The 16,587-nt window shown below is 33.5% G+C and overlaps 3 protein-coding genes across 5 annotated transcripts; 1 reads left to right on the top strand and 2 right to left on the bottom strand.

Moving 5' to 3' along the window:
- The first annotated feature begins 16 nt into the window (after positions 1-16).
- On the top strand, positions 17-7,825 carry LOC105835310 (myeloid leukemia factor). Of its 3 annotated transcripts, XM_036284865.1 has the most exons (7): positions 18-255; positions 1,565-1,730; positions 2,096-2,378; positions 2,479-2,626; positions 3,761-3,865; positions 5,563-5,622; positions 6,684-6,760. In XM_036284865.1, exons 1-6 carry the CDS (start codon positions 200-202, stop codon positions 5,579-5,581), a joined length of 777 nt encoding a protein of 258 aa, XP_036140758.1. In that variant the 5' UTR covers positions 18-199; the 3' UTR covers positions 5,582-5,622; positions 6,684-6,760. The 3 variants fall into 3 exon arrangements, with proteins under 3 accessions (XP_012533901.1, XP_036140758.1, XP_012533902.1); XM_012678447.3 differs by lacking the exon at positions 5,563-5,622 and having other exon boundaries at positions 17-255; positions 6,684-7,825; XM_012678448.3 differs by lacking the exons at positions 3,761-3,865; positions 5,563-5,622 and having other exon boundaries at positions 23-255; positions 6,684-7,825.
- A 119-nt stretch (positions 7,826-7,944) lies between these two features.
- LOC105835300 lies at positions 7,945-10,344 on the bottom strand (the record flags this gene model as incomplete). Its single annotated transcript, XM_012678433.2, has 4 exons — positions 7,945-9,037; positions 9,132-9,686; positions 9,855-10,044; positions 10,127-10,344. Coding segments are annotated over 4 exons (1,143 nt in total), but the record flags the coding sequence as incomplete, so codon positions are not given.
- LOC118644934 lies at positions 10,315-12,387 on the bottom strand. The gene is made up of 2 exons (XM_036284866.1): positions 11,914-12,387; positions 10,315-10,460 (listed from the first exon to the last, which is right to left on the bottom strand). Exons 1-2 carry the CDS (start codon positions 12,104-12,106, stop codon positions 10,345-10,347), a joined length of 309 nt encoding a protein of 102 aa, XP_036140759.1. The 5' UTR covers positions 12,107-12,387; the 3' UTR covers positions 10,315-10,344.
- Positions 12,388-16,587: the final 4,200 nt, after the last annotated feature.

Here is a 16,587-nt window from a genome sequence, read left to right as displayed (position 1 = left end):
ATCATATTACGAGGATCAGTTCTGGAAAGTTCCACGAGAGCAGGATAGGCGCTCACTCATTCGCTTGGCTTGTTCGGGATACTCGGCCGTTCTCGTGCGTGACGCGTGCAGTCGAGAAAATCCCACTTCCCACTTTCTATTGATCGCGCGAGTGAATTTTCCGAAACATCCTCGAACATCCCGTCAGACATCCCGCAAAATGTCGTTGTTCAGCTCGTTCACGGGTGCCGATGACGATATCTTCAATATCTTTGGGTGAGTTGATAGTCCACCGTGTGGCTCCGCGCTGTTCCGCACGGACAGGTATACATGTCACTCCGGGGGTCGCGGCACTACTTGGAGAGCCATGGCTCGCGTAATGGATCTGTCAGATGCATCGTTGACATCTATAACTATTTTGCGTTGAAATTAAAATTTTTTATCTGCATTAAAAGAATAAATTTCTTTAAATATGGTTCTTAATATATATATAGTACTTAATAGATATGAGGCCTGGTCTACAATAGCTGGAGTAAGAAGTAATGCTCAGTCTACAATGTCAGCAGGAGTAATGGAGTAAGGAGTAAGAGTAACAATTAACCAATTAAAAACTGGGAATAAACGAAATGGGCAAATCTCATTTCATATTTCTTACTTATTACTCCTACTCGATTACTCTTGCTGACATTGTAGACCAAGCATAAGAATAAGGTAATTTCCTTCTGCGCTGTGATTGAGCATTATGAAAAGTAGGAGTAGGAGTAAGATGAAATGAAAATAATTTATTTCGCTTAAGCTCTAATGCCAGCTTTCTTACACTGAATTAATCCTTTTACGCCTAGTCTTACTTCTTACTTCATGCTTACTCCAGCTATTGTAGACCAGGCCTATATAATATAATAGATATAATAGATGTATAGATTAATAGATATACATATGTATATCTATTTTGTGTGTATATATGTGTAGATATATATAAAATTAATAATAATAAAAAAGTTTTATGTATACCATTTTTTTTATTTTATGTAATATTTCATATAAAACCATTGAGCTAATTTCTTATGCCTGTTCTTTTCAGCTACTTCTTACACGATTCAATTTTCCTCTTTTTTCACATTGAAGAGAAAAATTGCTTTATGCAAGTTTAACTAAAAGGAATAGATTTTTTGTTGTAAACACGAGATTTAATTATGACTTGTTAGAAATATTTTGCACTATAGAGAACAAAAAGAAAATTCTAATTATTTAAAATTATTATTGATTATATTATGGTTATATTTATTTTTTTAATGTAATTTTAATTAAATAATTAATTAAAAAATTAAATATTAACAATGTGTAAATTTGATGTATTAAATTAACATATCAATAATTATTTTTTAACTTTGTAAATATGTAAATTAATTAGTATTAATTAAAAAATTAAAACAAGTTGCTATAGCAATTAATCAATTTTATATCATTTGTTTTTTCTTTTATTTTGTTTTCAACATGTATTTAAAAATGCAAATTATTAAGTAAATTCGAAAAATTGAAAATGAGGCTATATATGAATTTTGGATTTGTTATTTATGATTGATAGGTCGTCCATGCATACTATGAGGCAGATGAACAGCATGATGAACTCCATGTTCAACGATCCATTTGATATGATGAGACCAAATGCTCTTATGCCTCATTTTGGTAGAGGACATCTTAATGACATGCCAGTTTCTCTGTTTAATCCTCCTTTTGGCAGATTTGATTTTGTAAGTATAATTGAAAGTAATAAATCATATGTTAATAATAATCTTTTCTACATAGAATTACTTTTTTGACATAGAAGCCAATAAGTCATGATATTGATATACAAAATTGTTTATATCTCAGAAACAACCGAGTTTTCAACCTATATTTACTATTTTTTTACTTAGTATATACCACCATGTAAATGCTGAATGGTTTTTTCAAACACTATATTATGTGTGTATGTGTGTGTGTGTGTGTGTGTGTGTGTGTGTGTGTGTGTGTGTGTGTGTGTGTGTGTGTGTGTGTGTGTGTGTGTGTGTGTGTGTGTTTATGTGCATATATATATTTTGTGAATACATATTTACAAATGATATTTAATGTATAGAATACCATGGCGAATAATGGAAATTGTCATTCCTTCATGAGCCAATCGGTAATGACCATGTCCAGTGGTCCCGATGGTCGACCACAAGTTTATCAGGAGACTATGTCTACAAGAATGGCACCTGGTGGCATAAAAGAAACTAAAAAGACAGTAAGCGATTCTCGTACCGGTACCAGGAAAATGGCTATTGGTCATCATATTGGTGAAAGGGCACATATCCTCGAAAGAGAGCGAAATATGCATGGCGAGGAAGAACGGCAAGAATTTATTAATCTTGAGGAAGGTAATTTTCATATAACATTAAAAATTTAATTATTGATGTAGAAAAAAATTTCTTATTCCTGTGCTCTAATACAAATCATTTGTTCTTATTTTTATTATAGAAGAAGCAGAAAGCTTTAATCGCGAATGGGAAACACGTACTCGTCGTACTCGTCCTGCAATTGAGGGAGCTACTGGCGTCAGTAATGTGAGGTTTACTCCAGAACCAAGACAATTAGCTTTACCATCTACCACAGATCTACCAGCAAGGTCAGTATCTTAAAACAGAATGGTTAAAATATGTATCATTCAATAAGTAAAATTTTCAAGGTAGGAATATACAAAAATGAATATTTTATTACATTGGTAAATTAGAAAATTGCATGGTACATTTTCATTATACATGCATGGATTTTACACACACACACACAAATTCATATCTTAGAGCATTAGTAAATTATAAGATTACAAATTGATACATTTTGATTATATTTTTCACAATATCATAATCTTCATTTTATTTACATTTACACTTTTACCTATTTAATATTTTACTTTTTATATACATATGCATATTTATTAACTATAGGAAAAAGATTGATATGTACCAAAAGTGTGGTATCAGTATAAATTAAATTATATTTTTATATATTTATAAAGTTAAATTAATTTAAATGCTATGAAATATCTTAGTAAATATCTTCCATGTTATTTAATATTAAATTTTATGATAATAATTTTGTTTAAAAGATTCAATTATTAATTTTTATAATAGTTTATAAAAAGCATTGACAAATTTTATATGTGCACAGCAGATATAAAAACTGGAAATAGACATGCCAGAAAATAATAGATGGAAATACAGGATTTCATCATGTGTGATGTGTGACTGCATGCTTTTTATATATGTATAATAATATACATATATTCTAATTTTTTCTTCCTGTATGCTACTTTAAAATAAAATTAATATACGCATGCTGCTTATCAATATATATTATAAGAATGCATGTATGTTTACATATTGTATTTTTATAACTTTGATTTTTGTATGTATATACACATTTTTTATTATATTTTATATAATAAGACACTTAAAATTTGTAGAAATTAAAACATAAAAATAAAAAAGAATGATATTTAAGTTAGTATTAAATTTAGTATGTGTGTGCGCGCGCGCGCGCGTGTGTGTGTGTAATTCTTTCATTATTAGCAAGTAAAAAATTTATCAAATGATTACTAAAATAATTACTAAATAATTGTAAATTAATGATTCTTTTTTTATATAGTGTATAGTCTTTCACTTTTGTTATTTCATTCATTACATTTTATTATTTGCTCTTCTCTTGCAATATTTTTCTTGTTTCTTTTTATTTATATTGGTCTTGTCCTGTGCTTTTGTAGTCGACATTCTAATAGAAGTACAAGATTCAGGGTACCTTCTTCTGCTAAACGTGCTATAAGGTCTTTAAATCCTTTGAAAGTAAAAAGTACACCTCCCTCTTCAAGGTAAGTTTATAGTTTCTGTTAAACTTCTTGCATTAGCTCTCTGCATTATATATTAAAACTTATAACTTATTAAAAAATGTGCTTGAAAGAAATAAATTAAGATTATTGTTGTTTATTATAAATACATATAATAAATATTGATAAGGTAATTTCATCTCATAATTTAACTTTATCACAGCATATATCAAATTTTTCATATATCCGTACATATATTTTACAAGAAAGAAAAATGCATTGCCGTGCTTAGATTATTACAGTGCTTATAGATTAGGCATAGATCAGTAAATTCAGGTGATAGTGCTTCTCTAATAATTATATTTCGCTATCGTATTAATAAGATATATCTTTTGCAAGTTTTCTGTTAATGTAATTTATATATCACAAAAGACACTTTAAATCTTTTTAATCGCCATTATTTTTTATCATTATCTGAGAATACATAATTTTTAATGAGATGCAAAATTGCAAAATTATTTGTCTAATGTCATTATTTCTTTCGAAATTAGTTTATGGCGCGTTTTAATTTTTTGACGGTTTCAATATTAGGAGGGTAATTTGGAAACTTCGCGGCCTAACATATAAATGATAGTTATATTTTAAATATTTATGGCGTGTGATAAAGTGACATATATCTTATATATTACCTTGAAGATTGAACTTGTTCTGTTAAGTTTGTTGTAAAAGTTAGTTTAAATGAAGCTACATTGATGTCTGTAGTGAAATAGATAATATTGAATACGTGCCGTGATTAAGTTTTTTTTTTTTAAATTAAAAGACTTAACACCAATAGAAAATTTTAAGGATACAAAAAATGTATTGGATGATAGTGCATCCTATACAACAGTAAAGAAAGGAGTGACCGAATTTAAACATGATGATCGTAAGCTTATAAGTTTGTGAACGTCTTGCAACGACGAAAGAAATTGTCAACAAAGTATGTTAAGTATATAAACATTTCAGTTGAACGAGTATATTCTAAGCTAAACTAACTAAAGAATTAGATATGAAAAAGCATTCAACAGTCAAATGGATTGAGGCAATTTTTTGCCATTAAAAAGATAAAATCTATAATATTAAAGGAATATCGCTGATTGATTACCTTTCAAAAGGTCAAACAACTACCAAGAGTATTATGCCAATCTTTTAGCTCGATTGAAGTAAGCAACTCGCGAAAAAAGACTAGGCTTGTCAAAAGAAAAGATCATTTTTCATCAGGACAATGTGTGTCTTTATACAAGTATTGTGTCTATTATTGGTAAAACGCTGAATTGAAGTGCGATTTGCTTTCCCATCTTGCATATTCTCCAAATTTAGCCCCTTCAGCTTTCCATCTGTTTTTAAAATTGAAAAAGTTTCTTGTCGGCAATTTTTATCAGATGGTGAACTGATAGCTACAGTAAACAGCTATTTTGAAAAATTTCAAGAAATGGATTTTTGTAATGCATAAAAGTACCGGAATATCACTGAATAAAGAGCATTGAAGTTGAGAGAGAAGTTATAAAATAAAAATAATTTAAAGTCTTAAACTATATGCTTTTATTATTAGGCCGTAAAGTTTTTAAATTACCTTATATATAATATTATTTATCAATGCTGTAGTTATTTCAATTATAATGTACTGTATGGAACTCGTGATTCATAAACAGCGAGTCTGTTAAGATTAATATAGAATATACCATCTTGTGTGTGTATTGCAGGTACAGCCGCAAAAATTAATAAGTTAAAAGCATAGTATACACCAGTGACGCTTATGCAACGTAAGTACGTTGCGCTTTATCCTATTATTTCTTTTTATTTATTTTAATTCCATTTTTAATACTATTTTGTGTAATTACAAGTACTTATGTTACACATATTTTTCGATTAGTAATATTTCAAAATTTTATCTCGATATTAGATATAGAGGTGTATATTGTACAGTTGAAATGTGGATAATTTTAATTGATGTAATTCTGTAGAATAGAAATGCCATGTACTTTTACTTGTCATGTCAATGTCATATACTTAATTTTTTTTAATTACAGAAGGATTCCAATTTAATAGAACAATATCTATAAAATCGATCCTAGTTAATATCAATACATGTATATCAATACATTAAATGTAGCATAATAGCTGTATATTAAGGTTGTATCAGACTTTTACATGTCAGTTATAATCTAATATGATATAATTTATTATCATTAATGAAATATTTTTTAGTTTTGGTAAATGATTGTGACACATATTATAATCGTTTGTGTTATAAATATATTTTTAATCCTGCTGTTCATATTTATTTAATCTAAAATATATTTTATATTTTCTTATAGTAATATTTTATTTAAAAAACTTTTTCTCTGCCGTATGCGACTTTTATTATGTAAGATCTCTTCTGTGAAAATCGTTTATATAATTATATATTTTATTATAAATTTTTATTTAGAACTTTTTTATTATATTCACTCTAAAATGATATACTAATATAAATTTGATATAGATTTAAAGAATAGCAGGGTTAATATAATCTTATACGGCATACACATTCTTTTTATTTTTGAGAAATAAAATTTTGCCAAAGACAAGCCACAGCAATTTCATACTATTGCAAAATAAGAGCATGACTCGCTTATCTTGCATTCTTTTTCCTTGTTCTTTTTTGCTTCTAAATATATAATTTTTCAATAATAATATTTATATTATTATTGCAATATTATATCATATAGATAGAATATAATAATATAGCATACAGTTAGAATGTTCATGTGCTTCAATCTTCGAATTACTCTTCCTGATTTTATTGTATTACGCAAAAATATGTTGATTTATGTGTTTGTAGTTACAAGTCTCCAGAACCCGTAGCAGCGTCTTCGAGAGCCACAGCATCTTCGACTTCAAGTTCTACATCAGGATCCCGAAAACGCGAACATAAGCCGGATAGACAAGTTAGTAATAAGCGTCACGCTATTCCCCCTAGTGACAACTAGAATATCTCAAACTACTCTATCCGTAACATATTTTATTCTATCCTTATATGCGAAACCTCTTATAACGAGGCATACCTTAAACAGACTAGAAATATATTTTCTTTCATAATCGTTAAACGTTCTAAGAAAATTGTACGATTATTTTTTCTAAAAATTGTTATCTCACTTTTCTCATAAGAAGCATTATTATTTTGATATAACTATTTAAACCAAGTGTGCGGCAAAGTTCAGCAATGTTCTCTTTTTTTTCTTTTCTATACGAATATTTATTCAAGTATTAGATCTGTAGATTAATCTTAGTCGAGGTCATAAAGGAAATAGATATAAACTTTTAAAATATAGCTCGGACTTTTGTCATTAATTAAAGAAGGCTCCGACAATTTTTTATATGTTACTATCATACTTATTTTATCTTTTAAAATATTCATATTATTGTATAATCAAAGATGTCACATCCATTGACCAGTTGATCAGTTTCTGTTTATCTCATTACTATACAATAGGCCTGCTCAAACTCGGCTAGCGAGCCCAACGCTCTTCCACTTCTCCGCCATCTCGATAGAATAAGGTAGAAGGTAAATAAAAAAGGATTCACTCCTAAGAAAAAACATGAAATCGATAACCGAATCTATCGAAATGTTGTCACCGCTTTTCCGCGACGCTAATTGATTTTCTTGCTGTATTATTTCGTAAGCGGCTGTCATCGCCGGAGTTAGTAAATTTGTATAGACGGTTATCATTGTAATTTATTTTTAAAAAGTAAAAAATCTAATAGCACACATAAAACATACGTTTAATAAACGTTAAAACGCCTATTTCTTGTCGCTAGATCGTTTATCCTTTTTTATTTACTGTTATTCACTCTATCAAAGCGGCGGAGAGATGGAAGCGCATTTGGCTGGAGACGAGTTTGGTCTGCCATACAATTAAAATATATTCAAAAATGTAAAAGAAAAAGTGTAAAAGAAACATAAATAAATTCTTGTTTCAAATGTATCTTAGACTTTAGATGTTTTAATCAATTTTTTTTATTTAGGCCCAGTATAAAATGTTTATCATTTTGAAGTGCGTATGTGTATATTGAAAGGTATAGTACTATTAATACGATATTTTGTCCGTTAAAAAATTTATTCAAATAAAGTCAAATTTAGTGTTTACAATTGAAAGGTACATGATATTAATCTAAAAAAAAAAATTACGTGCAGCGCGAATGCACACACGTGACAATAAAAGCATCCCTTGTACCAATATTAATAATTTAGTGCAGTTCTTTCTACACGTAAATAGTAATCTATAACTGCATCAATACCAACATTGTTCAATGAAAATATTACCATACCGATCTATTATATACCACCACAGAACCCAAAAATCTACATGTTCAAGATTAAAATATAAAAAAGCAAAATAATATTCAAAAACTTTAGTTATAAAAATAAAATTATCAGTTTTTCCTTGCGCATTCTAGATAAAAAGCGAATATATAAAAATCATCAAATAACTAAAATATATACTTTAAATCATACTATTTGATCGCATCTGTTAATGTTTTCATTGATTCTTTTTTGTTTATACGCAAAATGATACAAAAGTCGTCGAGAACCTTTCACGAATTTTATCGTAAAAAAACAATGTTTTGATATAAAAGCCAAATCATGACATTTGAATCATCTTTAAGATTGATGATTAGTACTTTTATACAAAATAGTGAATTGGCCTTATACTTTTACGCAGAAACATCAATATATTTCTGCTACGTACAACTGTCAATAAATTTATCTTATTATTTCATACATAAAAATTTTAAGATGCTCGAAAAGCAAAGAACTGCAAAATTGCATGACTCGTCTTGTACATATGCAAATATGCGCACATTGTAATAAAGCGTAATTAGAATAAATAAAAGAATAAACAAGCTACGAGACATAATAAGAGAAAAAGACCGTAAGAGGAAAGCGGGCAAAAGAAAAAAAAATAAAACGTGGTGTTGTGTCGACGCTCCATTGGTTGGAGTGATTTCTGTTTGTTAATTATCCTCTGCTAAAGTGTTAATTCTCGTATTGATGTTCAACAGTTGTGTCACAAACGACGAATCATTCATGACAGTAGCTAAAGCAGAGAGGATGTTCTCCAGGACGTCTTGCGAAATATTAAGTTGTCGAGCACATTCCGCGATCATCTCCATTTCCTCGGCATTAGGACTTATCTGGAAAACAAGCATTTCTTCTTGTAAATTTCGAAACGTCCCTAAAGATATTTCTTATTAATCTCAGGATTAATAAGTCTCAGGGAGCTATTACCTTACGCGAACCATGGAATTTGTTGAATGCCATTTTGACTCGCTTTTTCCCGTTACCAGTCTGATAGAAAATTGTGAAGGTCTGCGCGTTGTTAGTATCTAGTACAATGGGGAAATATATGCCGGCGGTAACGTGACCCTTAGTATCTCTGGCAAGGAGACTTCTCTGATTATAAACCAAGTTTCTACGTTCTGTAACGTCAATGGCAGTTAAATATGGCCTTGCCACATAGATGAGAGCGACTTGCGTCCCCTCCAAGGCACCAGGACGAGTTTTTCTCTCATGCCACTCGACATAGTCGGAATCGTCGGCGCACAGACAGTAGTTGTACTCTTTCTTACAGGTCGGTTCGTCGGACTGCGTGAACCAACCCGTGTGAGGGTATAACTTATCGGCCATCACAGTGATAACGCGCGCTACATGGTAACCGGGATCGAGCAGCATGACGCCGCGACGTCCGCCGATCTCGATTTTCAGGCACACTAGTACATGTTCCTTCTCACCGCTATCCGCCGCTGGTGGACCGCCAACATAGCCGGCGATATCACCAATCGTCTGCAATGAAACACATTTATTTGTCCCATGAATATTATTAGCAACTAGTAGGCATATTGTTTCAAATAATGACAAACAAGATTGTCTTCTCAAGAGCTACTGAATATCATACACGTAGCTATACATTATTATTGTTTTGAAACAAAAACATAGGCATTTTAAATTTACCTCTTCACAAGATACTAAGTAGAGGCCACTTGCTATTCCTGGGAAACGCTTATTCAATCCTGTTAATCGATGTAATAATTCAAATCCAAGACCAACGCAAGTATGATGTTCGCGTGTTATCAGTGGCTGATATTTTCGGTAGAATCGATCGAGCGCACTTTCTCCACTTGCAGTGTAGTCTTTGTAGAACCTGTACAATTCGCGACATTGCGATTAATTAAATAATAATAACAATAAAACATATTACACACCTGAGAAATTATGTTGCATACCTGAGGAAATTGCCAATAGTGTCGTAGCGATGCTCACGCAATAAGCGTTGCGTTTCAAGTTCAACGCTGCCTGCTAATTCCTCATACTGTTCGACCGTGGAAACGGTCAGGGCTGGTGACTCGTAATGGGCCCAGACCGGCAGGGGTAGCGGAACACCCCTGATCCAGGGCCCGCGTGCCTGCCCCTGTGGCTGGCACCATATCTCTGCCGTCTCGAGTCAACTCGGCCATTCGCTGCCCCAGCGACCAACTGTTGGCACAAAGCCATGCTCGTCCCTGCAGCTGCTTATTGGCTCTACAGGGCTCTCTCCGTGCTTTATACTCTTCTCTCGCTCTGCGTCCAAACAAAACAAAACATTATATTTTCTTATTGACAATGAAAAGCACTTTCCTAAATAGGCCATGACATTCGAACGAGTTACTTTTCGACGACAAATTAGTAGAACGAGAAATCAGAACATTGAGATGTACGTTTAGATTTGAATTGTATTCTATATGAGTTTTCTGCGTCTAAAGTGAAATGTCAAGATCTACGAGAAGCTACTAGAAATTTCAACGACGCGTCGTAAAGGCAAGATCGCAAGGATATCTAACATAAATTATAGAGGCGACTTTTCTTCATCTCGTTTAGGATACAATATATTCTGAACATGACGCATTCGAATTGCGACGCAATGCTACACGACATTCCTCCTCCTCCTCCTCTTCCTCCTCCTGCTTCCGCGACTATCTCTCGCGCGCGGTAGAAAAGAAAAAAAAACGTTCTCCGCGATTACCATGAGTCCACTGCTATTTGAGCACTCGGATCAGCACGGTGCCGTAAGACAATATCTGCGACATGAGTCCGGAAAGGCGGATCAGATTTGTCGTCGGTTCGGTATCCAACATGGCTGTACCACACGACGCTGTGCTGTATGTACATCGCGCTTAGAGGACGCGCGTGGCGAATCAATATATGACCAAATAGATACGTAGCGCGTGCCACGTGTCTGCTTTGCCGCTCGTGGCGACCTTCGTTGCGACAGGGAGAGAGATCCGCTCCGGGATTATTCGCGAGCGGAGAGAGAGAGAGAGAGAGAGATAGAGAGAATGAGAAAGGGGTAAGGGAGAGGCGAACGGCCTCAGATTACGTCCGCGGGATTTCCGTTCGGGGAAAAAAAATTGCGTGATTCACGCGGGGAAAACGAACGAGGTCTCGAAGAGGGACGAGACCGACGACGGAAACACGAGGGGAAATCGGGGAATTCGAGCGAAACTTCCTCCCTTTTTCGAGGAGGATTCTTCAACGGCGAAGGGAGACTCGATTGTCGAGGGTAATCGTCGTCGTCATCGTGATGGTCATTCATTTACATTCGCCACGCGTCTGCCTCCGCGCACTTTCGCGCTCCTCGTCTTCGCCGTTATCCGTCCGCGCGCGACGGTTACGAGCGATCGAGTCATCGATGACTCTCGCAAGGGGGAGACACAATGATTCCGGGGGAACAGGGCGTGTGTGTGAGAATTCCCCGCGGACGAGGAGAGGTGCGTTTCCGCGTGGAAGAGAGAAAGAGAGAGAGAACTGCGCGTTCCATTCCCGCGGTGCGAAAATTTTCGAGGAAAGAAACACGAGGGGGAGCGATTAAAAAAAAAAAAAAGAAACCGCGCCATAAATCTCGATAACACTCGATACTCGAGCGCGAGAGTGTATCCCGTGAGGAGATCGAGAGACGCCTCGCACTTACCCATACAGCGAGCGCACTAAACAAATAAAAACTTTCCCTTCGCGTGAGCTTTGTTCGGAAACTTACGTGTCCGAACTCCAAGTAGAACTGAGTGGTGGGACGCAAGCGTAAGGTTATATACGTTCAGCGAGCCCCCTCCGATTCTCTCGTCGTTACCACGCTCTTTCGCCGTCATCCTCCCCCCCCTCCCCTCCTCCCCTTCGCCGCCTCTGTCCCGCTTGCGCGCGTTTCTGCTGCACGTGATCGTGAGATATACCATACGTCATTCTTGATCGAAGTTCTCTAATGCAACGGCACTGCAAGGATGCAATTATCTCGCGCCGCTCGCGATAACACGCCCAAGGCCTCTCGCAATTTTTTTCTCTCTCCCGTGTTTGTTTCCTCTCTTTTTATCCTCGTATTTTGTTTTTATTCGCAAGTGTTTCGAAGAGGCAATTGGCCTGTTCTTTTTAGTCGAATTATGTTACAATTCGTGTATACTCTTCTAAAAAGGAAATAAGATACAATTGCCGATGTGTTTTGGAAAAAAAAAGAGAACGGACAAGCAATGCAATTAAAAAAGAACAAATATCAAAAACATTCTGATAAGAAGAAAGCAAAGAAAAAGGAAGCAGATTTGCCGATTAGGTGTCGATTAGGACTGCGTTCCGAAGTTCATTGCCAATTACTGAAAATCTATAGTATACATGAGCTATAGATTTTCAGTACTGGCAGTGATTTTCGGAACGCAGCCTAGATGTACACTTTAGCCAGAAGTGATAATTTAAATTCCATTTAAATTTGAAATTAATTGTACATTAAGAAACATTATATTTAATTTTAATCCAAATCTATCGCTGATCTTTCATTTATACATATTGAACGTGAAATTGTCAATCATGCGGATTACCTAATGTTCAATAAAGTATTTTTTGTTAATAATTACAATTTCTTAAGTAATGACCAATCTAGCAGGTTTTATTATTAAAAATTAATGTAATGGTAATATATATATTAGAACGTCTACACCTAAGGAGAAACTTTAATTGTTGACTTGATCAGTAGATTTCAAATTTAGTTTTGATCCAAGCCCCTTTTACAGTGATTTCGTGTAAGATTCTCTGAATGTTTTGAAAATTATCTTAAAAAATCTACTTTTATGTAGGACATCATTTAAGATCTCGTAAAATTGATCGACGCTTCGTCACTTTCGCGAACCTAATCTTGGCTAATCTATCAATTTGTAGAATTCAAGACACTCAACAGATTACACATCCAGTAAGTTACAAAAAATACGATATCTTTAACGACCTTTCGCACTCGCCTATGGTTTGTCCACACCCCGCAATCGTGCTCAAAAGGTCGTCCTTTACGTCCTTATTATTATACATAATGTGGTATATAATTATATATAACGTATTCTTGAATAACTATCATTTTGCATAATTAGATATATATGATGTGCACAATCGGAATTTAATATATTACAAATATTACGCAAAACATGTTTTACGTTAAATTTAAAATTTTCCTGCCGGAGAATTTTATTTTTGACAAAATTGGCTGAAAATACACAAATATATTCATTCTTGAAAATTGAAAATTGTTTTCTTTCTTTGTTTGTCAAACAAAGAAGGTAATTGTTGTCTTTCTGACACACTCGATATTCAACGTCGCAAAAGTTTTGTCATGAGTCATAAAAATTATGCTTAAACTGCGCCATTTGACGTTTAAATTAAAGTCTTTTTCCCAAGACATTTATATAATTTGATTTTATAAATTAACAAGAACAATTGTGCACAAGAAAATAAAAGAAAAAATTTTATGTAATCGAGTTTGTCGAAAAATTTGTAACTAATTACTTTTTCGATTTGGTAACAAATATCAGTAACGAATTACTTTTAAATTTTATCAAAGAGAAAGAGAAAGAGAGAAAGTACGTATAGGCGTATTCGTAATATATTTGTTCATACAATCGTTCACACGTAATGCACACATGTTCGCGTATTTACGCATATATGTAGTCTGTATTCGTATGGGTAAAAGACACGCCAGCTGTCTCGTAAAAAAATACTTGTCATGGAGACAGTGGTTTCTCAAAGGATTAGTGAGCAGTTTATGATGGTCGAGGTCACGCAGGAATGTGATTGGCCGATTGACGTCGCGCCCTCCAAAATTCTCAGCTGTTCGCGTTGTATGAATGTACTCGCCCGCGGTGAACGTTCGACGCTGCCGCTGACGTCATAATATCAGCGGTAACGACCGCTTCCACGAACGGGGGAGAGTCGATGAGTCGATGAGATGTGAAATGCCATTGGGGCTTGACGTACGCATTGAACAAATTAATTTGGAATCTTTCGCATAATTCGTGGGAAAATTATTTACAGTCGATTCGATGCTACAGCCATATTCATTTTGTGTCATTTATTATGATGTATTGTTTTTTAAATTAATTAATATAATAATTAATTTTTTATTATTATTTACTATTTGTTTTTATTAACTTTAATTGATTTGCGCGGGGAAACAAATCGATTGGCTCGCTCGCGTTTAACTTCAGACCGTTTCGCCGCGGCTTTCAGCGGCTATTTCGAACGGCCTTGAACGTCGCGCAATTACGTGCGGCTTCGATTAGCGCGGCGCGGTCTAGTTGAGAGAGGGAAATTTTTACAGGCAATCTCTTCGCGGAAATTGCCAAAACGATAAGTCGTTATAAACTACGTAAATCGCATTTGTCGCGTTGCGTAAGCTTTCGTGCGAATAATTTTTGCCTCCGCGCCACGCGCCGTAACGTCTGGCCATCGTACAGGTACAGATGCGATACATTGCATATACGATTGCAAATCGCCGCTGTCTGTTGCCAAATTTCAAAGACCGTGACTAACGAATACAACGTTGTTTATCTCGCCGACGGTTCTGCTTCGGTAGATCATATCGGTGGATTTTATTAAATTATTAAATATGAAATTATTCACTAGCTTTCTTATTACTAAATTACAAAACGAATTTTAGTATGTATTTCGATAGATATACATGATACAAATATTGCAATAATAGTAGTATCACGAATTTAAAATTTTGCAATAATTATGCTAAAAAATGATACACTATATGACACGGTAGTTTTGTCGTAATAAAGTTATTAAAAATAATATTTATTAATAATTAGATAAATTCAAATATTAATGTTTTGTAATTATTTAAAAAACGGTTTGATTTTTTATTTACAAATTTTATATAAGAATAAATTTTGATTTTTAATGGTATATATAAGTTCAATTTTTATTCTTTTATGTGAACGCGTTTTACACTATGTGGATGAATGACTAGATTGAATTCTAAAATTCCGAATTCATCGAACGTCAGAGGCCTTTTCTTTACATGTTTGCTCTATTTCGCAATATTAACAATTTCGCTGAGTCTTGGAAATCGATGAGGCTCCGGCGACGTCGCCGGCCTCTCCGGACAAAGAAAGGCACAGGCCGCGTCTGCATTAAATGCGACTATCGTCCACGTGATTATTATATGACCCGATTAGAATCTACGGCGCAGTATAACGCTAATCGCAACATGAGAATTGGATACAAACCAATCTCTACCGCGTTCTCCCGCTTATATTGCGTAAAATGCACGTTTCTCGTATCTATCGCGATGCATTTCAGTCTGTTTGCCGTTTTAGAGCTGAAATGGAAGCATATAAATTTTGCAATATTGCGCAAAAGCGTCTCCTCCTCCCGCCTTTTGGCGTACGACCACGACAAATTTATGCGCGCTACGTCATCGACGGATTTAACGTTATTCGACTTTGCTAGCTGCGGACTTATTATTGTTATTATTGCGTTGCGTTTGTTGACTTTTACAATTTTACAATATTTATATGCAATCTGTATGTAATATATACACACACACACATACACACACACACATATCCTATACATGATGCAATATATTTTTGCCTATATTTTTGCACATATTGTATTATATGTATGTATAGATGTATATATTTTTGTAATGCTTGATAAACATTTAAATTCACGCTATATAGCATTAATTATCGTGTAGGTACAAATAATAATTTAATTACATAACGGTATAAAATAGAAACGAAACAACCGGTGTTCATTATTTAACAATTAATCAGAGCATCTGCCGCGAATAATTGATAAAATGTTTCTTTGTACTGTGTTTCAATCGAGATTATGACTCACGCTAGTCAGAGTGACGCAAATCACACGATATATTTATTGCTTTAGACACCCACATACACGCATGTGCGTTAATTGTTTGTCGTTAATGAACTCATAAGGTGTGTACTACTAGGAAAAACCGGAAAACCTAGAATTTTTTTAAAATTATTATTAGAACTTAGAGAAATTTTTGGTATTTTACTTTTAAATTTAAATTTTATTCTTCCAATTCTTTTTAAATTCTAAATTTAAATCTATCTCTTTCTTTTATTATTTTTTCTAATTTTCGATAATACAAAATGTTGATAATTAATTGGCAATAAATTTGGTTTACACATCCATATATACATTCTCGCATAATTCGCAAGTTCTTATTAAAAAATGAAGGATAATAAAAGATAGTGCATTCTAAATTGGCGTTATATGTTTGATCATGTTTCATATTCTGTATATACTTTTAATAAGATACATTATTAGTTACATTATATTAAGAAATAATAAAATAAAATTTACTTCAAAGCTGCATTAAAAAATTCTCTAATTTTATTTGAAATTTTGAACAAAATTTCTGAAA

This window comes from Monomorium pharaonis, chromosome 3 (genome assembly GCF_013373865.1).
Source record: "Monomorium pharaonis isolate MP-MQ-018 chromosome 3, ASM1337386v2, whole genome shotgun sequence".
Lineage (NCBI taxonomy): Eukaryota > Metazoa > Arthropoda > Insecta > Hymenoptera > Formicidae > Monomorium > Monomorium pharaonis.
Note: the sequence above shows the minus strand (reverse complement) of the source record. Positions and strands in the feature narration are given on the sequence as shown.